The sequence below is a fragment of the Dendrobates tinctorius genome, unplaced genomic scaffold, assembly GCF_039654945.1.
Source record: "Dendrobates tinctorius isolate UK_male_01 unplaced genomic scaffold, ASM3965494v1 ptg000046l, whole genome shotgun sequence".
NCBI lineage: Eukaryota > Metazoa > Chordata > Amphibia > Anura > Dendrobatidae > Dendrobates > Dendrobates tinctorius.
The window spans coordinates 77,722,941-77,750,662 of record NW_027361714.1 but is presented as its reverse complement, the minus strand read 5'-3'; the positions used below and the strand labels follow the sequence as shown (position 1 = coordinate 77,750,662).

Sequence of the window (27,722 nt, the reverse complement as noted above, 5' to 3'; positions counted from 1 at the left end):
GAGAATCCCAATCCTTGGAGAAGATCAAAATATCATCCAGATAGATAATCAAAAATTTATCGACAAAGTCTCGGAAAATATCGTTCATGAAGCACTGGAAGACAGAAGGGGCATTAGTGAGCCCAAAAGGCATCACCAGGTACTCAAAATGTCCCTCCGGAGTATTAAACGCCGTCTTCCATTCATCCCCCTGCTTAATGCGGATAAGATTATACGCCCACCTGAGGTCAAGCTTGGTAAACCAGCAAGCACCTCTAACTCTAGAGAATAGATCCGAAATCAGGGGTAACGGATACTGATATTTAATAGTAATTTTATTGAGGGCACGATAATCAATACACGGCCTTAAAGAACCATCCTTCTTGGCCACAAAAAAAAACCTGGCACCTAAGGGTGAAGAGGATGGTCTAATATGACCCTTCTCCAACGCCTCCTTAATATAGGACCGCATAGCCTCGTGCTCGGGTACAGATAAATTGAAGAGCCGACCCTTTCCACAGAAAAAACACAGCTTATTACGCCTTCTGAACTCCTGACGTTGCGCCTTAGACAAAACTCTATCACATTGCATAGGTTCAGACATTTGTTCAACAGGTGGCAACATCTCTCGTATAGTTTTGCGTTCACGTAAACGCCGATCCACCTGAATGGCTAATGACATAGAATCGTCAAACCAGAGGGAACAGGAAATCCCACCATAGTATCTTTTACAGTTTCTGACAAACCCTTCCGAAAGAGGGCTGCCAAGGCACCATCATTCCAGGTAGTAAGGACCGCCCACTTTCGGAATTTTTGACAGTACAACTCTGCCGAATCCCGACCCTGGCTTAATGCCAACAGGGTCTTTTCAGCCTGATCAATAGCATTAGGTTCGTCATACAACAACCCCAAAGCTTGAAAAAATGTGTTCACATTAGTCAGAATAGGATCATCTGGTTTCAAAGAAAACGCCCAATCCTGGGGATCGCCACGCAGCAAAGAGATGACAATTTTAACCTGCTGCACGGAGCTCCCTGACGAGTTAGGCTTCAAGGCAAAAAATAATTTACAATTATTTTTGAAACTCAAAAATTTAGATCGATCCCCAAAAAATACATCAGGTGTAGGGATCTTTGGTTCAACAGCATGCGAACGAGCAAGGTAGGCGGAAATTCCCAGCACTTCCACAGCGAGCTGCTCCACACGATCAGACAATTGCTTTATCTCCATTGAGAGAAAAAAAAAAAATTCCCCCTACGGCCTCAGAGATATAGAGGAAAGAATATACACACACCTTTTTTTTTTTTTTTTTTTTTTTTAAAACACAATTCTTTCCTGCTATTGAGTACCCTAGGATCTGCGGTATGGCGGGTGATTCTGTTATGATTGAGTAAAGACGGGGCCCAAACTACCTAGATAGGAAAGGACAGGAAGGCTGCTGTCTGCACTCCGTGAAAAACCCTTTGAAAATAAGAGCCAACAGACTGAGTGAAAAAGGCCCTGAAGACGCTAGGCTTCAAAAAAGCTATGTCAGTACTCAGGAATATTCTGAAGACAGAGCAACCGGCAAAAGGAGATTCAGCTCATCCCAGCAGGGAATGGCAGAATCCAGAAAAGCAAGGAAAACAAACATAAAACATAAATGCAAACAGGCAAAGCAGAAACTTAGCTTTAGGGAAGCAGGAATCAGACTGGTGTCCTAGAAGTCCACAGAGAAATCACCCGCAGGGCAGAAGGGCGTCGGCAGCCTTATATCCAGTCAGTGACTCCACTCAGCCAGTCATCCTCATTAGACTCAGGTGCCTGATAATCAGGCTCATTACCTTCCTTTACCAGAATAGGGAGTTCACCAGACCTCAGTGACGAAGGGGAAAATGAACTCACAACAGTTGGGCAAAGCAAACTGTGCAAGCGCCAGAGGCCTTTGCAATTCGCAAGCGCTGTCCACTATGTGAACGCAGGAAGAAGAAATAAGAAATGCATAGAGCAAGACAGGGAGGGGGGGAGCAGGTGCATAAGCCCCGCCCAGCGGCAGTTTACATACATCTGAACCGATATAAAAAAGGTATTTATGCATGAAAGGTGCGGGGTCAGGAGGAAGCAAAAGTACTAAGAGAATCCTTATGTGACACAATTGAATGATATCATTATATGATATCTCATAGAAGGGGTGACAGATTCCCTTTAACTGAAGATACTTGAGTCAATCAAGTTAAGCAGGAGGCAGTGGCATGTTCACAGTATGTAAGGAAAATAAATGATCAGAGATTAACTTTATTGACAAATGCTAGATGTTTGGACAATGCTTTTAGCACCTGCCTTGACATTCATATTCTATAGCAGAGGTCCCCAACCTGTAGCTCAGGAGCCACATGTGACTCATGGTCCCATGATTTGTGGCTCGCTGCTGTCTGCCAGCTTAATGCATTAGCTCCAGGTCTAGCAAGCAGGTATGAAGAGTACATCTCAAAATGATGATTTTTGTTAGTAGCCCTGCACAGAAATGCAGATCTGAATGCACATTTACTGGTCTTAGGGGTTTAGAGATGTTTTAGGTATGGTACCCTGGAGGATAGTACTCCCTGTTAGCAGGGCTGTGGAGTTGGTATAAAATGGACTGACTCCGACTCCTAAAATATATAATAAATTGTGTACAGTAGTTCAATGCAGAATGTGCTGAATATTTTTTCATAGGAATTTGGGAAAGTTATGAAATGTCCTATAAATGGCTGTTCTATTCCTGATCTAAGGCTACATTCACACACAGCGTTTTTGCTGCGTTTTTTGAGGATACGTTTTTCAGCTGCAAAAGCAGATCAGCTTTTTAAAAAAACACATCACCTGAAAGGTTTTTGAGCTCATAGATAATGTTTTCAATAATAGCAAAAGCAGATTAGAAAAATGCCACACAAACTGACATGCTCATTCAGCCCAAAAACAGATCCTCACAAAACAATGTGTCTGAATGACATATCTTGAAACCCATTGACTTTGCTGGGATGCCCAGTCACTGCATTTTACTGCAAAAAAACGGATCCGCAAAAACGCTGTGTGTGAATCATGGCCGTAGCCAGGGAGGGGCAGGGGAGGCAGCTGCCCTCCCCCTAGAAGCAGGGGCACGCACCTATCAAAACTCACTTGTATGCAGCAGTTCTCCCGTCCTGCAACGGCTCCAGACTGCAGGGGGCAAGCTCCCCTCCTCTGTCCTGTCTTCTGCCATCTCCACCAGAGAGAGAGGAGGGGGAGGGGTGCCTGCCCTGCACAGGATCCGATTCCTGGGCCCCAAGCTGGAGAAAGTGATAAAGTTGTGCACACACTGCAGCTGGCAATAGGAGAGAGTCTGCAAGAGGGACATGCTGGAAATCTGATTGGAAAAGTGAGGAAATTGGTTATTGCCGCCAGAACCCCTAAAATTGATTCCATCTTGAAGAGAAGTGCTGGAAAAGGGGCTATTGTCGATCAAGCCACTCGGTAGGGCAGCACTTATTTAACGATTGAGCGATTGCTTGAACTAAAACCGTTTCTTATAGATATGGCGAACCCTCAGGTAACCCTAAATGAAGGTCACTGGACACAAATGGCTGAATTGAAGGAATTGCTTAATCACCCATTTACCATGAGTAAAAAATTACAAGCTGAGGATTTAACTCCTGGCATTTTCATAAGAGAGTGGAAGAACTTGCTAATTTGCCTGTCCCAAAGAGGAGGTTTAATCACAGATGCCATTTCTGCTTCAATGAAATGGAGAGAGACACAGCTATTAGAAAATTAAATTCTTCTGGCAGCTGTTTATGTGGACCCGAGTCATCGTATATTGCTGGATGATCAACAGCTTACTAAAGGAAAAGAAGCTCTGTCTGAGGTAGCAGTTAGGATGAGTGGCCTACAGGAGGACTGCCTGGTGCAACAGGACTTGGGTCCTGACAGTGCTACTGCTGCCATATCTTCATCCTCCTCAGATGAGGAGTTTGACTTTGACAAGTATTTGGATGACATGGAGCACGCATAGCGTTGCCACAAGGAAAAAGATTTCACTCCATCTCCTATAGCAAGTAGATTGACCATATTTCAGCAAAATGTTTCACTTGCTCTCATAGAAATAGAAAAATTCAACCGTTCATCAAACCTGACTGTGCATGAGGCAATTCCTTATACCCGGAAATTGTTAGAGATGCTGCCCATGTGGTTACGGCTTTGCCTCCAACTCAAGTTAGTGTAGAAAGGTTGTTCTCTGGCCTTAAAATTATTAGGACAGATTTGAGGTCCTCTATGAAGGAGGATCTGATGGAGGCAATTCTATTTCTTAGAACAAATTCATAGACTGTACAAATGCTATTCGGTATGTTTTTGTTGAAAACTGTTTTTTGCCACTTACATAGTTTATTACATAGTATTTTATATATATATATATATATATATATATATATATACACACACACAATATATATACACAGTATGTCATCGATATTACATAGTGTATTACATATTTACAATTTATTAAAGTTGTTTGTGTTCTAAAGTTGTATTCCAATAAATATATATTATGTTCCAGCTAAATATCTTGATTATTGTATCATAAAAATGATTAAATGTCTGATGTTCACATTGTACTAAAATACATTTTTCACTTAAATATAAGCAATATATGTGGGAGTCGGTGTAAGGGAAATTGAGGAGTTGGAGTCGCAGGTTTGGCTTACCGACTCCTCAGCCCTGCCTGTTAGAGGAGGTGCTCAAAGCTTAATGTGACATTGTGTAGGGAGTCCTTGATAGGAGAATACTGAATGGGGGTATTGTGGGAACCCCTGGATCTCATTGTACTGCTTTGGAGTGATTTCTGTGGAAAAGCTTTGGTTATCATTATACCTGTAATGGTGGCTTTGGTTGACACCACTTTGAAGGGGGCGGGAGTTGGATGTGGCTCGCGACCCTCTGTCTAAGCTGAATGTGGCTCTCAAGGTCAGAAAGGTTGGGGACCACTGTTCTATAGTGTGTGGTGCTACAATCTTCTGATAAAATGCATCAGAAAAAGGTGGTTCGTCAGAAAAATTCCCTTTAGAGCCACTGTTAGGGAAATGCCATAGGCTAGACCTGGACCAAGTGCGGCCTGCAGGCCACATCCGAGACAGCCGTGGGGCTGGAAACCACATCCCGAGGTGAGTATGTGGTGTTTTTTTTTCATGTGTATGGGATAATTGAGTGGGCATGGGGAGGCTATGGGAGTGTCATTCTGTGCATGGGGAGGCTATGGAGGTGAAATGCAGGACATGGGGAGGATATGGGGGAGTTGTGCTTCACATGGGGAAGCTATGGAGGTGTCTTGCAGCACATGGGGAGGCTATGAGGTGACTTGCAGCATATGGGGAGGCTATGGGGTGACATGTAGCACATGGGGAGGCTATGGGGTGACATGCAGCACATGGGAAGGCTATGGGGGTGACATGTAGCACATGGGGAGGCTAAGGGGATGATGTGCAGCACATGGAGTGGCTTTGGGAGTGACATGCACATTTAGAGGCTATGGGAGTGTCATGCTGCATATGGGGAGGCTATGGCAGTGTCATGCTGCACATGGGGATGCTATGGGGGTGTCTCATGCAGTATATGGGGAGGCTATGGGGGTCTCATGCAGTATATGGGGAGGCTATGGGGGTCTCTCATGCAGTATATGGGGAGGCTATGGAGTCTCATGCAGTTTATGGAGAGTCTATGGGGGTCTCATGCAGTATATGGGGAGGCTATGGCAGTCTCATGCAGTATATGGGGAGGCTCTGGGGCTCATGCTGTAAATGGGGAGGCTCTGGGAGGATTTCAGTGTGTATAGGTAGGCTTTGTGGGGTTCATGCAGTGTATATAGAGAGGCTGTGTGGAGCTCATGCTGTATATAGGGAGGCTGTGTGAAGCTCATGCTGTATATAGGGAGGCTGTGTGCGGCTCATGCAGTGTATATAGGGAGGCTGTGTGGGGCTCATACTGTATATGGGGAGGCTCTGGGGCTCAGGCTGTGTATAGCGAGGCTGTGTGGAGGCTTTCAGTGTATATAGGGAGGCTGTGTGGGGCTCATGCAGTTTATATAGGTTGGCTGTGTGGGGCTCATGCAGTATATATAGGGAGGCTATATGGGGCTCATGCCGTGTAAAGTATATAGGAAGGCTGTGTGGAGCTCATGCAGTGTATATAGGGAGGCTGTGTGGGGCTCATCCAGTGTATATAGGGAGGCTGTGTGAGGCTCATGTAGTGTATATAGGGAGGCTCTCTGGGGCTCATGATGTGTATAGGGAGGCTATGTGGGGCTCATGCTCTATATGGGGAGGCTCTGGGACTAAAGCTGTGTGGGGCTCACACTACATATGGGGGAGGAAGCTCTGTGGCTCATGCCACATATGGGAGAGGCTGTGTGGGGTTCATGACGCATATGGGGGAGGCTGTGTGGGGTTCATGATGCATATGGGGGAGACTGTGTGGGGTTCATGACGCATATGGGGGAGACTGTGTGGGGTTCATGATGCATATGGGGGAGGCTGTGTGGGGCTCATGGCGCATATGGGGGAGGCTGTGTGGGGCTCATGGTGCATATGGAGGAGGCTGTGTGGGGCTCATGCCGCATATGGGGGAGGCTGTGTGGGGCTCATGGTGCATATGGGGGAGGCTGTGTGTGGCTCTTACAGTATATAAGGAGCTCAAACTGATTCAAACTATGTATAGGGGGATGTCAGCATACTTACTTCTGTTCAATATTAAGTGATACAATTAATACTAATATAATTATCAATAATATAATAATTATAATATATCAATGTTAATATTGAGTAGAATTAATTTTGGCCTGTTGTTTCGGCCCTCCTCAATAGTCACGGTCTTTCATGTGGCCCCTCACAAAAATTAATTGCCCACCACTGCCATAGACTATTATAATAATCAGCAGGAAGTAATAGCCCATAGGTCCCTTCACCAGAGACCATGGAGTGCTAAAAAAGCTGCAGATTGACAAGTGAGCTACAGGAAGTGTCAACTACTGTTTCTGAGACAATTCAATATGTTTTCTTTTATATGACTTGTCACATATGAAAAACAGCATCAGTTGCAAAAAAGTAATAATTAAACCCTCATCACATGTTGGAAAAAAAGGGCCAATTATTATTTTTAAACTTGGTCTAAATTAAAATAATATTATGCACTAATTATAATATAATTTACATTTGATTGTTTGCATTAGGTTTGTACATTTGGGACTGTGCCAACACAAGCAAGAGAAGAGACGCCTAAAAGCCAATCAATGGACCATGGACACAATTGTGAAACTGTATGTACTATTTTTTGCTGTTTGTGTCTTTTGTTTCTATCATTATATCATGAAGTTCATTCTGCTTACATAAGTAATAGTATGGTATTGCAGCTGACGGTGTTTTCAGTTAGCATCATATCAAGTAAAAAACCTAAGAAGCCTAAGGGTGTGTGCACACGTTGCGGATTCTGCTGCGGAATTTTCCCCGCGGATTTGTCTAAATCCGCAGGTAAATCAGCAGGTCAAAAGACCTGCGGATTTTCTGCGGATTAGCCATCGGTTTTCCCCTGCGGTTTGACACCTGTCATGGAGCAGGTGCCAAACCGCTGCGGAATCCGCACAAAGAAGTGGCATGCTGCGGATTTAAAACCGCACACACCCTTAAAGTGTAACCGTTGTGTAAATTTTTATTTCATAAATTAATAGTACACATGAAAATAAGCCGTTTTCCTTCTCAAAATTCTCAATTCACGGTTATTATCTGTTTTCAGTGAATACAGACTTTCCTGTAGAGCAGTTTGCAAAGAAGAGTGGTCCAAAATTCCAGTTGAGAGGTGTAAGTGGCTTGTTGATGGTTATAGGAAGCGATTGATTGCACTTATTTATTATAAAGGGTGTGCAACCAAATATTAAGTGGAGGATGCTAACAATTTTGTATGGCCAATTTTGGGGGTTTTGTGTGAAATTACCTTATTTTCTGGCGTATAAGACGACCTTTTAACTCCTGAAAATCTTCTTAAGGCTAAGTTCACACGTAACGGAGCTCCCGCGGAAGTTACTGTGAGAATTTGAGAATTCCATTCCGCGGGAAAATTGCATTTTACATTCCCGCACCCGCCCTATAAGATGACACCCGGCGTATGAGAAGACCCCCGACTTTTAAGAAGATTTTATATTTTAAGTGGAAAAGATGGGGGTTCGTTTTATACGCCCAGTCGTCTTATACACCGGAAAATACAGTATGTCCATTTTTTTTCCTCTGTTTTTTTTTGGTGATGTTCTAATACACACAAAGGAAATAAACGTGTGTAGCAAAACATGTGTAACTGCAATTTTCTTTGAGAAGTACTTCATTTTCTGGAACATTTTCAGAGGTGTCAACACTTTCGGACATGACTGTAAAGTGTCTTATTTGTAGTTAGGTACATATGTTTAGGCCTAGACAGTCACTGTCTCATTAACATCTTCATGAAGATGAAACATAAATGTGAATCATATTTACACAGGAATTAAATGGAGTGCACTGAAGTCCTGGGTTCAAATCCCACCAAGGACAACATCTGCAAAGAGTTTGTACTGTATGTCCTCCTCGTGTTTATGTGGGTTTCTTCCAGGTTCTCCGGTTTCCTCTCGCACTCCAAAGACATACCGATAGGGATTCTAGATTGTGAGCCCCAATGGGGACAGTGAGGATGACATTTGCAAAGCGCTGTGCAATTAATGGCACTATATAAGCAAGTACTGTAAATCAAATGGTAAAATTGGAGAGACCAAAATGCTGAAATAGGGTCTTATCTGATAACCAAGTGGTGTTAAATATTATAGAAGCATGTAAAGGATGCAGCAGGACCACCAAGGAGATACGTTGCAATGAATGAAGAATATGGTAGCTCAGAGTCCACGCTGCCCAAGGTTCAAAGGTACAATCACACACGAGGGTGAAGCAGGAATGGTCTTTATCGTCAATGGTTTCAAGGTTTCCAAACCTCTTAATCGGGACAAAACCTAGCGTCACACCTCGCCAGAGGTGAGGTCAGCCATATCATGAGGGGCCAGTTAATTAATTGTTTGACGAAATTTCAAATTGATAATTTTTTACGGCCTTTGAATGATGGTATAAATATCCAAATGGCCCACTGCAGAAGAAATATTCCCCACCCCTGCTCTATAGCATCAAAGCATGTAAATGTTTTGATGCAAGGTAAAATAATTTTAAAATGAAGTTATTAACTTCCCATTTGCATTCTAAGTCTTTAACGTGTCCATGTTAGGGACACCAAACATACAGCAGCAGCATTTCTCTCCGAAGAATGTAGCTGCCATGGTAACAAAGATTTCAGATTTTTTTTTACCTTTTATTCTCCTGTGTGCCCCCTTACAGTGTAAAGGTAGAAGTCACCATTTTCTCAAACAGGCATCACCTAATTTAACCATTTGGTCATGTATCTCACCGATCACCACTTGTTTAGGTATTTCTTTATTTTGTTTATATAGTGCCAACATTCTCTGTAAAATGTACAATGCCATCATGCTGCTCATGAGGAATAAGTTAAAAAAAGAAATCTAACTTGAGTAAGTTAATGGTATAAGCCAAAAATATTTGGTATTTTTCTTTTAAATCAAAGCCATTTAAGACTGTAGTACAATAGCATGTGAGTGGAGGCGATATTGACAGCTCTGTTAATAAGATTGTTTTCTGATACCAAGTGTTGCACACTTTGTTAATGTATTTCAACACAATACTACTCTTCCTAACAGGATTATAATATGTGAAAATTTTTGCATTCAAGATTTTTTTTTCTCCACAGGCATATATTCTTTGTGTTGTTTGGTGACTTTTAACACCTTCAATGGTTCAACAATTAATTTCATAGGTGATTGTGTAATGTCCATAACATAAATCTATTATGTTACAATATACTTCAACAGTTCACTATGTAAGAGATGATCTGTATTTCTGAGCAGTTTCCACTTCGATCTGATATTGATTACCTATCCACAGGATAAGTCATTAATCTTATATGTCAGAGTGTCACGTACACACTTCTCAGTACGTGATGTGTGGTGCATCTGCAAGGGTTAATACGGGAAGAAGCACCCCAAATTTTAAGTACGAAAATAGAAAAAAACATTTTTGTAAATAAAATGGTGATTCATCTTATAGTCCCATCTTACGGAAGCTTACAGGGGGTTGGCGTCAATCACAGAAGGCAGAATCGCTGCTTAAGGAGGCCGGTGGTGGTGGCAGGAGTGGGACTATGCTCTGGGCCATGGCTGGGAGGAGGGGGTGTCCCGACGCTGTGAGGATGTGCTCCCTGGGCTCTATAAAATGTTGGTGCTCAGCGGAGTCCCTTTCCCAGTGATTTCCCTGCAATGGGCTTTGGGAAAATGGCCGTCGGAGGTGACACATTCACAGATTGAGATCTCCGTGGAGCCCCCTGTGACCCCGCTCCACCGCAGCTGCCCCATGGTAAGCTACCCTTGTATTATAAACCCCCCCCATTTTCATCCAAAACTTGTGTTAAAAAGGTGCGTCTTATAATCCAAAAATACGGTATCGCCTGTTGCTCAATCCAACACTCAACCTCTGCTTTAGGCTATAAATTCAGCATCATTCACACCCGACACAGTGCACACCCCCCGGTTATGTAACACGCTGCCACCACTCATCAAACACACGAGGTGATGAGTCCAAAATGTTGCTGTCAAAAAGGGTCACACACACTCTGAAAGACTATGGATTCTTTAGAGCATACAAGGATCAAACTTATTAAAGATTTTAAGCTTTAATATAAAAATATACTGTGCTTACAATAAAGATATAAAAAGTTAAAAATAAAACGACACAAACATGCAAAACAGTTATAATATAAAAAGGGAGAAATAACAAATACCTAGTCGTTTCCGTCTACAGTTATTTTCTATTTCCTTGAGGGAAGGAGAAATGAAATATAATTCACAACCAACCACAGTTGAACCCTACAGGTGACCAACTTTCTTTTGTGCAACCCAGCTTTTATATGCTTGTTCGTGGACTCTGGTTTCCTGGACAGCCTGGATTGAACTATTTAAAAGTTGCTGTTTGTGATTGGATGGTGGGCTAATTTAGGGGCATGCACCCTGCATTTTAAATATTATGCGTCTCCCCCACTCCTCTCTGTACAGTTAATGGGAAATATTCATCTTGGTTACAGACCTTCAGCTAACCTTTTTTAAGCTCCAGGTCCAGGAGATGAGGTGCCATGTTTGACACCTGCAGGGTGCTTGCAATACTAGTAAATCCAGTTTGCCCTTTTGTTAACTAAATGTGACTCTAGTGCTGTTATACTTTTCCCCTACTGATTATATATTTATTTCACAACAGGCTAATTTAGGGGCAAGCAACTCACATTTCAAATATTTTGTCTCTGCCCCACTCCTCTTTATACAGTAAATGGGAAATATTGTGCTTGGTTACGGACCATGTGCTAACTCCTTTGAAGCGCTGGGTCCAGGAGCTTGAGGTACCATGTTTGATACCGCCAGCAAAAGCCTCTTTATGCTCCTGTTCTCCCTTTTGTCAACTAAATATAACTGTACTGCTGTTATACTTTTTTCCTACTGATTATATATTCCTTCACACTGGGCAACCCTATAAAAGGGATATTTCTATCCCAGTCATTTATGGCACATAAATGTCAAATGTTGGTCTCACTTTTGGGGCCTATGCATGTCTTATGTCTCTGTGAATTGCAAGCGACACAAGACATTTGCTTTTATGAGCATGTTAAAAACTGCTAAACCAAGCTTTGGTGGTCTTTAAAGAGGTTTTCTGCTCTAGAATGACAAGTCTGCAGTCAGTCTGTGTGATTGCATACTTGTGAATCCTCCCATCATGTGTACTGTGCACTACAAGGATTTCCTGTGTCTGCGCCGGGAATGGCATTCAAGTATGCAATGCGCATACTCTCAGCCAGAACCCGTATAGTGGGCGTGGACTCGCTCAATACACTTGTATTGAGCAAAGTTACATCCTGTCTAGTGGCCGTTCCTGTCATGTGTATTGAGTTGAGCCGTGCCCACCAGACTGGTTCTGGCTGGGAGTATGCATATCGCTTACTTGACCGTCATTCCCAGCACAAGCATCGGCAAATCCTTTTAACGCACTGTTTATATGTTGGGAGAATTCACAAGTTTGCAGTCATACAGAGTGACTGCAGACCTGTTATTCTTGACCTGACCACCCATTCAATGTTTGTTTAGGATTGTTATACTGTTGGAGGATCCAATCATGCCCAAGCTTCAGTTTCTTCACAAAAAGCATGATGTTTTCTCCTGGGATTCCTTATATGTGATTGAATCCATCTTGTCCTACACACACTGCAGGTACACAGTGTCAGAGGAAGCAAACCAGCCCTAGAGTATCATTGAGCTACCCCCACGCTTCACTGTGGGCAAGATGTTTTTGAAGCGTGTGCTTCATCTTTCTCCTAACATACCCCAGATCCATAGGCCCAAAAGGTTCCAGTATTTTTTCATCAATCAACAAAATATCCACATTTCTGTGGATTATTTATGTGGTTTTGTGCATATCGGACCTGACTTTTCTTGTTCTTTTCAGTCAGCAGAGGTGTATGTCTTCGACTTTGAGCAAGAAGGCCTTCACTGTTTAGTATGCACCCCACTGTGCCAGCTGAAATGTTAGTGTCTTTTCCTTGTTTGTGCAAGGCAATAATCTCTTCTTTTAACTTTATGGATAACTCTCTTAACTTTCATCATATGTCAAAGCCAGTCCAGGTATTTGATTTTTTTTTATCTCAAGCACTCCTAGTGCAACAAATGAACCTCTTGAAACTATGCTTGAGACAACAGTTCAGTTGCAAACAGATGCTCTTATAAATTATTCTATTGATTTGGCTGAATAAGACTGAGTTAAGACGTTCTTATATCGCACTCCGAATATGGACCAGAACTGTATGTCAATTAGGCTATTGAGTTTGGGTCAGGGGTCCTGCGTTTGGTCCTCAAGTCCTGATACGTACTTGGATTCTGAGCAAAATTTCCAAACTTTCTGCAGTTTGCAATAAACTGTATTTGCAGTGGGGGTTGCATAATTTTGTTTCGCAATTGCCATTTGTACGTTTTGCCCATCGTATTATATATTCCTATATTCTTTGATTATATTACTGTAAACATTAGTGAGCGCTCTATCAGGTGAGAATTAAATGCAGTGTACTATAGAGACAGTAAATTTGGTGTGTCCTGCTGTCATGTTACATCACTGCTACACTAAGTGTATTTAGCCTGCTCTATCTGCTGTTATCAATTTGGCTTGAGATGAGCTCTGGTCAGGGACAGTCTTGTCTGTTATATAATTTAAAAGCAGCTGGGAATACAGAAACAGGCTAACACTATTTATTCTTGTTATGCAATTTCTTTTTCTTTACGGAAATTGGCAGTTTTAAGTCAACATCATTTTTATGGAATATTTGCTGATTTTACATAAGACTCTTTATACATTGTGCAAATACACTCACTGGCCACTTTATTAGGTACACCTGTCCAACTGTGTGTTAAGACTTAATTTCTAATCAGCCAATCACATGGCGGCAACTCAGTGCATTTAGGCATGTAGACATGGTCAAGACAATCTCCTGCAGTTCAAACCGAGCATCAGTATGGGGAAGAAAGGTGATTTGAGTGCCTTTGAACGTGGCATGATTGTTGGTGCCAGAAGGGCTGGTCTGAGAATTTCAGAAACTGCTGATCTACTGGGATTTTCACGCACAACCATCTCTAGGGTTTACAGAGAATGGTCCGAAAAAGAAAAAAAATCCAGTGAGCGGCAGTTCTGTGGCCGGAAATGCCATGTTGATGCCAGAGGTCAGAGGAGAATGGGCAGACTGGTTCGAGCTGATAGAAAGGCAACAGTGACTCAAATTGCCACCCGTTACAACCAAGGTAGGCAGAAGAGCATCTCTGAACGCACAGTGCGTCGAACTTTGAGGCAGATGGGCTACAGCAGCAGAAGACCACACTGGGTACCACTCCTCTCAGCTAAGAACAGGAAACTGAGGCTACAATTTGCACAAGCTCATCGAAATTGGACAGTAGAAGATTGGAAAAACGTTGCCTGGTCTGATGAGTCTCGATTTCTGCTGCGACATTCGGATGGTAGGGTCAGAATTTGGCGTAAACAACACGAAAGCATGGATCCATCCTGCCTTGTATCAACGGTTCAGGCTGGTGGTGGTGGTGTCATGGTGTGGGGAATTTTTTCTGGGCACTCTTTGGGCCCCTTGGTACCAATTGAGCATCGTTGCAACGCCACAGCCTACCTGAGTATTGTTGCTGACCATGTCCATCCCTTTATGACCACAATGTACCCAACATCTGATGGCTACTTTCAGCAGGATAATGCGCCATGTCATAAAGCTCGAATCATCTCAGATTGGTTTCTTGAACATGACAATGAGTTTACTGTACTCAAATGGCCTCCTCAGTCACCAGATCTCAATCCAATAGAGCATCTTTGGGATGTGGTGGAACGGGAGATTCGCATCAGGGATGTGCAGCCGACAAATCTGCGCCAACTGTGTGATGCCATCATGTCAATATGGTCCAAAATCTCTGAGGAATGCTTCCAGCACCTTGTTGAATCTCTGCCACGAAGAATTGAGGCAGTTCTGAAGGCAAAAGGGGGTCCAACCCCTTACTAGCATGGTGTACCTAATAAAGTGGCCAGTGAGTGTATATGTGGAGAACAATGCTGCATTGAAGGAAACCTGTGGCTTCATAAAACACTATTTGCCTGCTGATAAAGGGTTAATCTGTAGGTAATTAGTGTTACAATGCTGCTTGTCCGTTTTTACTGAAAGTGCAGCTACCAGGAGAAAATTAACTTATTTCCTCCCAGGATCCGCTGGCTATCATTCACGGTGGCGTGCATGGGGCTGCTACAGTCAACGCTCAGTACACAGTTTGTGGCAGCACTAAGCAAGCCTTCGCATTTCAATTGACAGCTCACTTTGCAACGCATCTGTGTACCACAAGTGGACATACAAAGTACATGGGCAGGCTTACTCCCACTGCTCAGTGAGCAGAGACTCTATTCGCTGCATGGACACCCCTATGGATGCAAGCTGGCCACTACTGGGAGGAAATGTTAATTTTCTCCTGGTATCTGCAACTTAAGGCCAGGGTCACACATGTGATTGTGATGCGAGAAACTTGCGCGAGTTACTCGCATCAATACCCGGTGCTGACGCCGGCACTCGGGACCAGAGTGTGCGGCTGCATGTATTTCTATGCAGCTGCACACTCTGTTCCCGAGTGCTGGCGGCAGTGCTGGGTATAGATGCAAGTTTCTTGCATCACGCTCTCAAGTGTGACCACGGCCTAAATAAGGTGGTCAGACAGCACTGTAACACCATATATCTGCAGACTAACCTTATAACTGCAGGTAAATAGTGTTTTCCGAGGTATGTAGTTCCCTTTATAGTTGGCCACCTTATAGAATATTTCTTAAAAGGTTCTAAACTGTGTGCCATACAAATATCATGATACTTTATCCCTGCTGCCCAGTAAAGGAGGCTTTAAGTTGCCATTGTATAGGCTATGTAAACACTAATGGCTTGTGATCTTTGCAGTCATAGAATGCAAGATTGTCTCATTTGTTTTAATTTCTTGCTCCACTTCTTCCCAGAGCCATGACTTTTTTATTTTTTGGTCGAAATGGCCATGCGAGGGCTTCTTTTTTGCGGGACGAGCTGTACTTTTGAACAACACCATTGGTTTTAACATATCATGTGCTAGAAACCGGGAAAAAAAATTCCAAGTGCAGTGAAATTGCTAAAAAAAAGTGCAATCCCAAAGTTTGTTTTTTTTATAACCATGTTCATTAAATGCTATAACTGACCTACCACTATGATTCTCCAGGTCATTACAAGTTCATAGACACCAAACATGTCTAGGTTCTTTTTTATTTAAGTCGTGAAAAAGTTCCAAAGTTTGTTTAATAAAAATTACGCTATATTCCGATACTCATAGCATCTCCATTTTTCGTGATCTCGGGTTGGGTGAGGGCTTATTTTTTGCACGCCCAGCTGATATTTTTAATGATACAATTTTGGTGCAGATACGATTTTTTGTTCGCTGTTATTGAATGTTGCGGCCACCAAAAAAACCTTAATTTTGACGATTTGACTCTTTTCTCGTTACGCCGTTTAATGATCGGGTTAGCTCTTTTAATATTGATAGATCGGGAGATTCTGAACGCGGCGATACCAAATATGTGTATTTTTTATTTTTTTATTGTTTTGTTTTGAATGGGGCAAAAGGGGGGTGATTTGAACTTTTGTGTTTTTTTTTAAAAACTTTTTTACTTTTTGCATGCTTAAATAGTCCCCATGGGAGACTAAAAGCAGCAGTTGTCCTATCGGCTCTGCTACATGCAAGCGATGATCAGTTCGCATGTATATAGCAGAAATGCTCACTTGCTATGAGCGCCGACCACAGGGTGGCACTCATAGTAGTCTGGCTATGACAACCATAGAGGTCTGCTGGAGACCTCTGGTTGTCAGGCCAACCCATTGGTGACCCACGATCACATGAAGGGGTCACCGATGGGTGGGATTTCTGGCGCGCTTACCAGAAGTGCGAATTAAATGCTGCTATCTGAGATTGAGTCTGACATCAGTGTACTATTACACCCGATGTCAGTAAGGAGTTAATTCTGGAATGTGTTCAGTGAAGAGGGAGGCATATCTAAAGATGATTATAATACAGAACCTGCAGGGCACGAATCAGATTATAGCTGACAATGAATTAAAGGGGGCTTCACACATAGCGATATCGCTAACAATATCGCTAAAGCATCACCGATTTTGTGACGCAGCAGCGATATTGCTAGCGATATTGCTACATGTGACACTTACCTCTGACCGGCTCCCCTGCTGGCTATCGCTGATCGCGCGAGAATGTCCTGGGACGTTTCTCAGTGGCGGCTTCCTTCTGGGTTTACTGCTGGTGCCGATGAGCGACGCGTGGACGCGGGCGGAGAACTTCATCATCGCCGTGTCTGACGGGTAAGTAACGACCGCTGCTGCTTCGCTGCGTCGCTGGTGATATCTGCCTGTTTGGCAGTGTAACGGGGTCTTCCTATCTCGGGTACATCTTTCAGTACCACCCCGTGTTTCCAGAGGTCCACTCTGCTTTGGCTGGAGTCTGAATGAAGGACGCTGGCTGGAATTCCTTGGTTACATGGGCGCATATAAAAGATCACTGCTTCTCCACGTATTTCCAGTCTGACAACACTTTACTCACAGGACACAGAATATATCACACAGTTACAGAGGGCAGGCCAATAGAAAAGTGGCAGGCCAGACATGCATTACAATAGCCGCAGGTGGCCGGAGCCTGCCGATATTTACTGTGGGAATTACAAAGGTGGGGGAGGGGGGCGGCTGGGCGCAGCCTGTGGGCTGATACATTAGGGACATGCATCTCCCATGGAACCTAATATACATACTTATAACTGCACAACATATTCTGGGTGCTGAGTGGTTCTGTAACACGTACAATGGCTCCCCTTTTCAGCGACGCGATCGGCATACACAGTCTGATCCTTAACGGATCGGTTTGGGGATGACCAAAGTTTATGGGGTTGGTACAAGTTCCGTTTGTCGACTTAGTCCATCGGCATTACCGTTTTGTTTGCCGGGTCTGTGGTGGATGGTGAAGTCCAGAGGTTGTAGGGCTAAACTCCACCGCAGCAATCTGGCGTTGTCTCCGGAGACCCGATTAAGCCAGACTAGGGGATTATGGTCCGTTAGGAGGGAAAACTGTCGTCCATACAATTATGGTTGCAATTTCTTGAGTGCCCATACTACCGCCAGGCACTCCTTCTCGATGGCCGCATAGCTTACTTCACGGGGCAGTAGTCTCCGACTCAGGTAAGCTACCGGGTGTTCTTGGCAATCCGGCCCGACTTGGCTCAGCACTGCCCCCAATCCAAACATAGAAGCGTCTGTGTGAACAAGGAAACGTTTAGTTGGATCGGGTGCGGCCAATACAGGGGTATTGGTGAGGGCGTCCTTTAGTTGGCGGAAGGCTTCCTCACACTCTGGGGTCCAGGTTACCTGGCGGGGTTGGTTCTTACGGGTCAGATCAGTGAGGGGCTTGGCGAAGCTGTTTTATTGGGAACGAATTTCCTGTAATACCCCGCTGTCCCTAGAAACGCCATGACCTGGGTTTTAGTGCGTGGGGTGGGCCATTTGGCTATGGCCTCAATCTTGGCTAGTTCTGGTCGCTGTTTCCCACTTCCCACCCAATGCCCTAAATACTGAACATCTGCTTTGCCCATGTGACACTTGTTTGGGTTCAGGGTGATTCCGGCCTGGTGGATCCTGTCCAATAATGTCTCTAGGTGATTTAGATGCTCTTCCCATGTCGCACTGTAGATGGCGATGTCGTCCAGGTAGGCACAAGCATAGTCCTGGAGACCATCCAGAAGCCAGTCAGCCAGCCTTTGGAAGGTCGCCGGGGCATTCTTCATCCCAAATGGCATAACTCGAAGCTGGAATAAGCCGAACGGGGTGACAAATGCCGACTTGGAATAGCGTCAGGACTAAGGGGAATCTGCCAGTAGCCTTTGCATAGATCGATGGTGGTCAAATACTTTGCCCCCGCCAGCCGGTCTAACAACTCATCCATACGCGGCATGGGATATGCATCCGTCACTGTTTTCTCATAGAGCTTACGATAGTCTACACAAAACCGTGTAGTCCCATCCTTCTTGGGCACTAACACTACGGGGGATGCCCAGGGACTATCTGACTCTTCAATGACCCCTAAATGCAACATCTCTTGTATCTCTTGTCGCATCCCCTCTCGTACAGACTCAGGGACGCGGAAGGGGTTTTGTCTGATCCTGGGTCTCAACCTTGTGTTGTGCCAGGCGAGTGTATCCTAGTCTCCCCGAAAACATCCTCTGTCGCTGCCTCAACAACTCCGCCTGCTGTCTCTCCCGGGGGCCTAGGTCTTCACCCAAGTGTACCTGGTCCCATGTTTTAGACTGAGTCCTTTCCCCTAAGACATCCGGCAAGGGAAGTCCAGCTAAATCCTCTGCTTCAGGTGCACAGATGGCCACTACCTCTTCAGGGCACTCCCGATAGGGCTTCAGCATATTCACGTGGAACATGCGGATAACCCTGGGGTCGTCACAGTCGGCGACATTATAGGTTGTGTCGGCTATTTTCCCCACTACCTGGTAGGGCCCCTGCCATGCAGCTTGGAACTTGTTCTGCTTAGTGTTCTCTAACACCAGGACCTTCTGTCCTAATTCCAAGGTGCGCTCTCTGGCCCTCCGATCGTACCATACGCGCTGGCGCCGCTGGGTCGCCTGCATGTTCTCACGTACAGCCTGGGTCAGCTCCTATAGGTGGTCCCGGAATTCCAGCACATAGGGTACAATAGGTACCCCTTCTATGAGGCCCTCCCCTTCCCAGTGTTCTAGCACTAAGTCTAGGGGTCCCCTTACCCGTCTCCCATATACCAACTCGAACGGGGAGAACCCTGTGGATTCGTGGGGCACCTCCCGATAGGCAAACAGGAGGTGTGGCAAGAATTTCTCCCAGTCCCTGTAGGTCCTGGTAAAAGTCCCAATGAGCTGTTTTAATGTCCCGTTGAAGCGTTCACACAACCCATTGGTTTGCGGGTGGTACGGGGCGCTTCTAATGGACTTTACGCCGCACAGCTTCCACAGTTGGATGGTCACCTCTGCTGTAAACTGGGTACCCTGGTCCGAGATAATCTCCCGGGGAAATCCAACCCGTGAGAAAACCTGGAGCAGGGTGGCCGCCACCGTCTCTGCCAGTATGTTAGGTAACGCAACCGCCTCTGGATACCGTGTGGCATAATCTACCACTGTCAATATATACCTTTTCCCTGACGGACTGGGTTTGGCTAACGACCCTATCAGATCGACCGCTACTCGGCTAAATGGTTCCTCCACAATGGGGAGGGGGCGTAATTTGGCCTTGCATCGATCCCCCCTCTTGCCAATGCGCTGGCAACTGTCACAGGTCTGGCAGTACTGACGAACATCATTGGTTACCCCCGGCCAAAAGAAGTTTGGTGTCAGACGATGCCTGGTGCGACTGACGCCGAAGTGCCCGGCCAAGGGTATGTCATGAGAGATTCGCAGTAACTCCTGCCTATACTTCTTGGGAACTACCAGCTGTCATTTTATAGTGGAGCTCATCCCTGTGTGGGGCTGCTCTGTGATCCGTTAGAGGAGTGTCTGCTTCCATACAAACTGTTCCTCTCCCCTCCTGCGCCTTCCCACGATATCCCTCCAATGAAGGATCCTCAAGTACAGTAACTCCCTCTTAAATTCATCTGGGGTGGCCCAAGAAATGTGTCTGGCTATGGGAATACGTGCAGGGCTGGGATGTCTAACCTGGGCCTCCTCTGAGTGTGATTCCGCCTCCGCAGCTCGAGCTTGTCTCCGGTTGGTCACAGGATATGTCTCAGCCAGAGGGGCAACCGAGAATGCAGACAACATGGGCCCCAAGTCGTTTCCCAGCAAGACGTCTGCAGGCAAATCCTCCATCAAGCCGACCTCAACAAGGCCATCCCCGACTCCCCAGTTCAGGTGAATCCTGGCAGTTGGCAGTCGATGTATAGCTCCCCCTGCAACACGGACTGCCACAGTCCGGTCCGTCTTCTCTTGGTCCCGGACGAGATGAGGCTTCACAAGGGTCAAAGTTGCCCCGAAATCTCTTAGTCCCTGCATACGTTTCCCATTAACCCACACGACCTGTCGATGCTGTTGTCGATTATCTGCCCGGGCTGCCTGCACTGGGTCTACTTCATGCAGCACTTCCTCCATCTCTTCCACCCCTTGGTTAGTCACAGCCCCCAATTCAGGGTCAGCTTCGCCTTGGTAGCAGTGTACAGCAGCCTGGCTGAAGGTAGCTGTTCCCGCCTTTGGCCACTGGGTATGCTGAGTCCGGTTGGGACATTGTCTTTGCAGGTGGCCCAGCTGACGGCAGGTGTGGCATCGCGCCCCAGGGGGACTGTGGTAGGCTGGGTTTCTAGCTGGTCCCCCTACAATCTTCGGTGGTTTGGGGCCCTCCAGGTCCATGGGCTGGCCCCTAGTGACCACCTTTGATCCGGACAACTGCGGCCTCCTGGTATCATGATGTTCATCGGCCAGATGAGCGGCTTCCTCCAGAGTCGTTGGCCGCCTGTCCCGAAGCCATTCCTGTGTCTCGGGGGTTAGTCCATTAAAGAATCGTTCTAACAAGAAGAGCTGGAGACGTCCTCCTTAGTGGTTGCTTGGCTCCCTTGTACCCACTGTAGCAGTGACCGCCGTAATTTACAGGCCCATTCAGCGTGGGTATCGGTTACGCGTTTTATAAGTCCACGGAACTTTTGGCGGTATGCCTCTGGTGTCAGCGCATACCGGGCCAAGATCACTTTTTTTGATCCGCTCATAGTCTATACAGTCCTCATCAGGTACCGTGCGATAGGCGTCCGCTGCCCAGCCTGTCAGCTTGCTGGCCAGAATCTGAACCCGTTCCTCTGGCTTTACTTGATGAAGGGCACACTGCTGCTCAAAGTCCTGCAGAAAGCCATCAATGTCTTCCCCTGCCTCCCCCAACTGTCGGAAGGCATTATACTGGATCTTTTTGTGGCTTACTGTTGAAGGTACCTGGGTGGAGGCCAGAGCTCCCCCTGCTCGCTGACTCTCCTCTCTCCGCTCTGCCATCTCCATCTTCGCCAGCTCCACTTTGGTCCGCTCTGCCATCTCCATCTTGGCTAGCTCTATCCTGGTCTGCTCGGCCATCTTTTCCTTCAGATCAGTACACACATCAGCCATCACCTCTCGTATGATCTCTACTGCAGGGTTCGGGCCATAGAATGCCAGTCTGTTCTTTACCTCCCTCTGGAATTCAGTCTCCTCCACGTTCACATTGGGGGGGCGCTGCACTGTCGTGTTCCATGATGGCTGCTATCAAATCCGCTTTTGTTTTGTTGCTGGCGATCAACCCTCGGGCTTCCACCAGATCTTTTAATGTAGTCCTCTTTAACTTCTGGTAGTTATTTTCCATTCATTCCTTTCCTCCTGTAGAAGGGGTATCATATCCCGCTGGCTGCCACCAGTGTAACGGGGTCTTCCTATCTCGGGTACCTCTTTCAGTACCACCCCGAGTTTCCGGAGGTCCACTCTGCTTTGGCTGGAGTCTGAATCAAGGACGCTGGCTGGAATTCCTTGGTTACATGGGCGCATATAAAAGATCACTGCTTCTCCACGTATTTCCAGTCTGATAACACTTTACTCACAGGACACAGAATATATCACACAGTTACAGAGGGCAGGCCAATAGAAAAGCGGCAGGCCAGACATGCATTAGAATAGCCGCAGGTGGCCGGAGCCTGCTGAAATTCACTGTGGGAATTACAAAGGTGGGGGAGGGGAGCGGCTGGGCGCAGCCTGTGGGCTGATACATTAGGGACATGCATCTCCCATGGAACCTATTATACATACTTATAACTGCACAACATATTCTGGGTGCTGAGTGGTTCTGTAACACGTAACAGGCAGCTCACTAGCGTCCATTTAGCGATGTACCAGCGATCCTGACCGGGTCGTATCGTTGTCGGGATCGCTGGTGCATCGCTAAATGCAACGGGGCCCTAAGGCTGGCAAGAGACGTCAAAATCAATAAAAAAGGATTTAGGGGATATGTCAAAAGTAAAAGAAAAGTCAAAGATGCTATAGGACTTTTACAGGATGAATATGATGAAATGGTAGAAAGGGCGTTAAGAAGGCCGAACTTTTAAATTCCTATTTTGCATCTGTTTCCTCTCTGAAAGGAATAGAAGAATGTAGGCTATCTATAAACAGAAAAATAGTGAGGAAACACTTAGCTAACATAAATGAATTCAAGTCTCCAGGTCCAGATGAATTACACCCCAGAGTACTGAAGGAAATAGCAAAAGAAATTTTTGAACCACTTTCCATAATCTTTGAAAATTCTTGGAGAACAGGAGAAGTCCCAGAAGACTGGAGAAGAGTAAATGTTGTTCCTATCTTCAAAAAGGGGAAGAAGTTGGACCCATAGAACTATGGGCCTGTGAGTCTGACTTCTATACCAGGAAAGATCTTTGAACAAATTATTAAACAACATGTATGGAAGTACCTGGATAAGAATGAAGTGATTAACCAGAGTCAGAATGGGTTTGAAACTAATAAGTCATGTCAGACTAACTAAATTTCCTTCCATGACAGAATCACTGACTGGGTGGATTACGGAAATGCTTTTGATATAGTATATCTTGACTTCAGCAAAGCATTTGACAAAGTACCTCACACCATCCTTATTGAAAAAATGACTAAGTGTGGAATGGACATGGCAACTGTTAGGTGGATTCATAACTGGCTTAGCGATCGGATCCAGAGAGTGCTTGTAAATGGCTGCACATCCAGTTGGAAGAATGTCTTAAATGTGGTACCACAGGGCTCTGTTCTGAGCCCTGTATTGTTCAACATCTTTATCGATGATTTAGATGAAGGAATTGAGGGTAAACTGACTAGATTGGTTGATAACACAAAGCTAGGAGGGCTAGCTAATACTAGAGAACAGAGAGGATTCAAAAAGATATAAATAAAGTGGAGCAGTGGGCCGCAACTAACAAAATAGTTTTTAACAGGTAAAAATGCAAAGTACTACATCTAAGCAATAAAAATGAAAAAAGCATATACAGAATGGGAGGAATAGGGCTAAGCAGCAGCACATGTGAAAAAGACTTGGGTTTACTAATAGATCACAGACTGAACATGAGTCAGCAATGTGATGCAGCAGCAAAAAAGGCAAATACAATTCTGGAATGTATTAACAGAAGCATACAGTCTAGATCACGTGAAGTCATTATTGCCCTCTACTCCTCTTTGGTCACACCTCATCTAGAATAGTGTGTCCAGTTTTGGGCACCACATTTTAAAAACGACATCAACAAATTGGAGCAAGTTCAGAGAAGACCGTTGACCTGTCTGCAAACCATGCCCTATGAGGAACGGTTACATCATTTGGGAATATATAGCTTGCAAAAAAGACGACTGAGGCTGGTTTCACACTTGCTTTTTTTGCACTTTTTTTTGCGCAAAAAACGCATGCGTTTTTTCCTATTCTTTACATGGGTGCGCATACACATGCGTTTGTACGCGTTTGTATGCGCATGCGTTTTTTTGAATTGTGCGCTCGGCCGCACAAAATGCATTCTGTTGCATTTTTTGTGCGTACGACTTGTCCCAAAAAAACACATGCGCACGCAATGCGTTTTTTCTTCACACAACCACCCATTATAGTATATGGGTGCGCTGACTTGCGCATGGTAATGCGCACGTCAGCGCAAAAAAAACATGCGTTTTTAAAAAAACTCGCTCAAAAACGCAAAAATCGCATGATGCGTTTTTTATGTGCGTTTGCAATGTGCACGGTGCGCAGCGCAAAAAAACGCAAGTGTGAAAGTAGCCTGAGAGTAGACTTTATAGCTGTCTACAAATATCTCAAGGGCTTTCACATTGTAGAAGGATCATCTTTATTCTCATTTGCACAAGGAAAGACTAGAAGCAATGGGATGAAATTGAATGAGAGGAGACAGATTAGATATTAGAAAAAAACTTTTTGACAGTGAGGGTGATCAAAGAGTGGAACAGGCTGCCACGAGAAGGTGGTGAGTTCTCCTTCAGTGGAAGTCTTCAAACAGAGGCTGGACAGACATCTATCTGGGATGATTTAGTGAATCCTGCTTTGAGCAGGGGGTTGGACCAGACGACACAGGAGGTCCTTTCCATCTCTGCCATTTTATGATGCTATGAATACGCAGATATAATAACAATAATAATCTTTATTTTTATATAGCGCTAACATATTCCGCAGCACTTTACAGTTTGCACACATTATCATCGCTGTACCCGACGGGGCTCACAATCTGAATTCCCTATCTTCGATATGTAGGAGGAAACCTGAGTACCCGGAGGAAACCCACGCAAACACGGGGAGAACATGCAAACTCCTTGCAGATGTTGTCCTTGATGGGATTTGAACCCAGGACTCCAGCGCCGCAAGGCTGCAGTGCTAACCACTGAGTCACCGTGCTGCCCATTTCTATTGTACTGTATATATACTTTCGGCACTGATTGTCTTTAGCTCACTGACTTCCACTCTGTTTCTGGAGTAGAGTATTTTGACATTTATAAATATATATACTTTCGGGCACTGATTGTCTTTAGCTCACTGACTTCCACTCTGTTTCTGGAGTAGAGTATTTTGACATTTATAAATATATATACTTTCGGGCACTGATTGTCTTTAGCTCACTGACTTCCACTCTGTTTCTGGAGTAGAGTATTTTGACATTTATAAATATATATACTTTCGGGCACTGATTGTCTTTAGCTCACTGACTTCCACTCTGTTTCTGGAGTAGAGTATTTTGACATTTATAAATATATATACTTTCGGGCACTGATTGTCTTTAGCTCACTAACTTCCACTCAGTTTCTGGAGTAGAGTATTTTGACATTTATAAAAGTGGTACAACAAACAGTTTAGGGCCATTTATGAATTACTTTTAAAAAGTAGGCAACTCCTTTAAACAGACTTGAGTTTTATTAGTTTGGTATGCAAACATAAATGTTTCTGCCAACCATATTGTCAAGTTAAGGCTATGTGCACACGCTAGCGTTTTTAAACGCTCAGGAAAAGGATCCCCTTCCCAGAAATCGCGCGTCTTTTTCCGCGCGTTTTTTGCGCGATTTTTGACGCGTTTTTTGACACGCGATTTCTGGGATCATTGGGGATGGCTAAAAACGCTCAGCAATGCGGAAATTAATGAGCATGCTGCGTTTTTAGCCGCTAAGCGATTCCTGAGCGGTTAAAAACGCATGCATTGGCACAGAAAGCCAAAAACGCATGCTAATTAATTTGATGCATCTTTTAAACGTTTCTGCAGCATCTGAGCCGGCTCAAACGCTGCGGAAATGCTTAAAAAACGCATCGTGTGCACACAGCCTAAAACTTTGATTTATTAGGAAATGAACAAAATTAGGCATTTCATATTTTACTGTTTTTTTTGTCAACATTCTTGGCAAGGAATTATCACACCCACTAGATGTACCGTAAGTTGTTTTTAAGGTTTTTATGCAGTCTAAAGTTTTTTTGTTATGTCTCCAGGAAACATATAAATAACTTGAGATCTGCGTGTTGCCATCCTAATAGGTTGATGCACGGGGGTGGGGGAAGCAGGCAGGGCATTTGGCCTCAGCCAGCAGGAGGGTGCTCTCAGGTCACCTCATGCAGCAGTCCAAAGTTTCTCCCAGTGTCAGCATTTTGCCACCCCCAGGAATGAGATTTGGCCGTTCTCTGAGCTGGTTGTTAAACTGGAAACTTGCTCAGAGAAAGCTATTTCCCGCATTATATTTTTACTTTTAGACATGAGTACAATTGAAGCTCTGACCATCGGCACTTCCTGGGTCAATGCGAGGGAGGAGGGAGAAATAGTGTGAAGTGGACGTATGGTGGAAAAGTGTAAGGGGGCACTATATAGAGATAGACCTTGTGTGGGGCTGACAGTATAGAGAGGGTATTTCTCCCAAAAGAAAATCTTTATATCTATAGTATAAACCCACTCTGGGGATTAACACTTCAAAATAGATAGAATGTCACCATAAACTAACCAGGTCTACATATTAACCCAATAATGAAGGAGTGAAACCTAAATTACAATAAAAATTTTATTAAATAATTAAACTAAAAAAGTTACAAATCAGAAAAAAGTGCTGAAAATGAGCAACACAGATTCAGATGTGAATACAGAGAATAAATATATACCTGTATTATTGCAGTTGCAGGCTTAATTATAATAACCCCCCCCCAAGAAACTAGTAGAAATGTGCATCAGGGCATGAGGACGCAGCTCTGTTCCACATTTCTGTACAAGCGGTACATATGGCAAGTAAATAGTTGATTTTGATTCCCGCAGCACAGACTAATTTCTTGCAGCACCATTTTCATGCAATGAATTTTAATCATTACAGTCATGTGCAGTATATACAGTTGTGCTCAAAAGCTTACATACCTGGGCAGAATTTTTGCTTTCTTGGCCTTTTTTTTTTCAGAGAATATGAATGATATCACCAAAACTTTTTCTTCACTCATGGTTAGTGGTTGGGTGAACCCATTTATTGTCAAACTACTGTGTTTTCTCTTTTTATATCATAATGACAACCCAAAACATCCACATGACTCTGATCAAAGTTTCACATACCCTTGTGATTTTGGCCTGATAACATGCACAGAAATTGTCACAAATAGGTCTGAATGGCTACTAAAGATAACATCGTCATCTGTGACCTGTTTGCTTGTAATCGGTGTGTGTGTGTATAAAAGCGGAGTGAGTTTCTGGGATCCAGACAGACTCTTGCATCTTTCATCCAGCCTCTGGCATTTCTGGATTGTGAGTAATAGGTCAAGCAAAAGAATTGTCAACAGATCTACGGGAAAAGGTAGTTGAACTGTATAAAACAGGAAAGGGATACAAAAAGATATCCAAGGAATTGATAATGCCAGTCAGCAGCGTTCAAACTGTGATTATCAATTGGAAAATCAGGGGCTCTGTAAAAAATAAACCCACAGTCAGGTAGACCAACAAAAATGTTGTCCACAACTGCCAGGAAAATTGTTCGGCA

The 27,722-nt window shown here is 44.5% G+C and overlaps 1 protein-coding gene across 2 annotated transcripts in view; it reads left to right on the top strand.

The window, feature by feature from the left end:
- The window catches only part of FIG4 (FIG4 phosphoinositide 5-phosphatase), a 744,221-nt gene that overhangs the window by 608,198 nt on the left and 108,301 nt on the right, over window positions 1-27,722 (top strand). For both annotated transcript variants that reach the window (XM_073576032.1, XM_073576033.1), the window contains one exon: window positions 7,196-7,282. In XM_073576032.1, coding sequence (XP_073432133.1) covers window positions 7,196-7,282 — 87 coding nt within the window. The remainder of the gene's footprint in view (window positions 1-7,195; window positions 7,283-27,722) is intronic.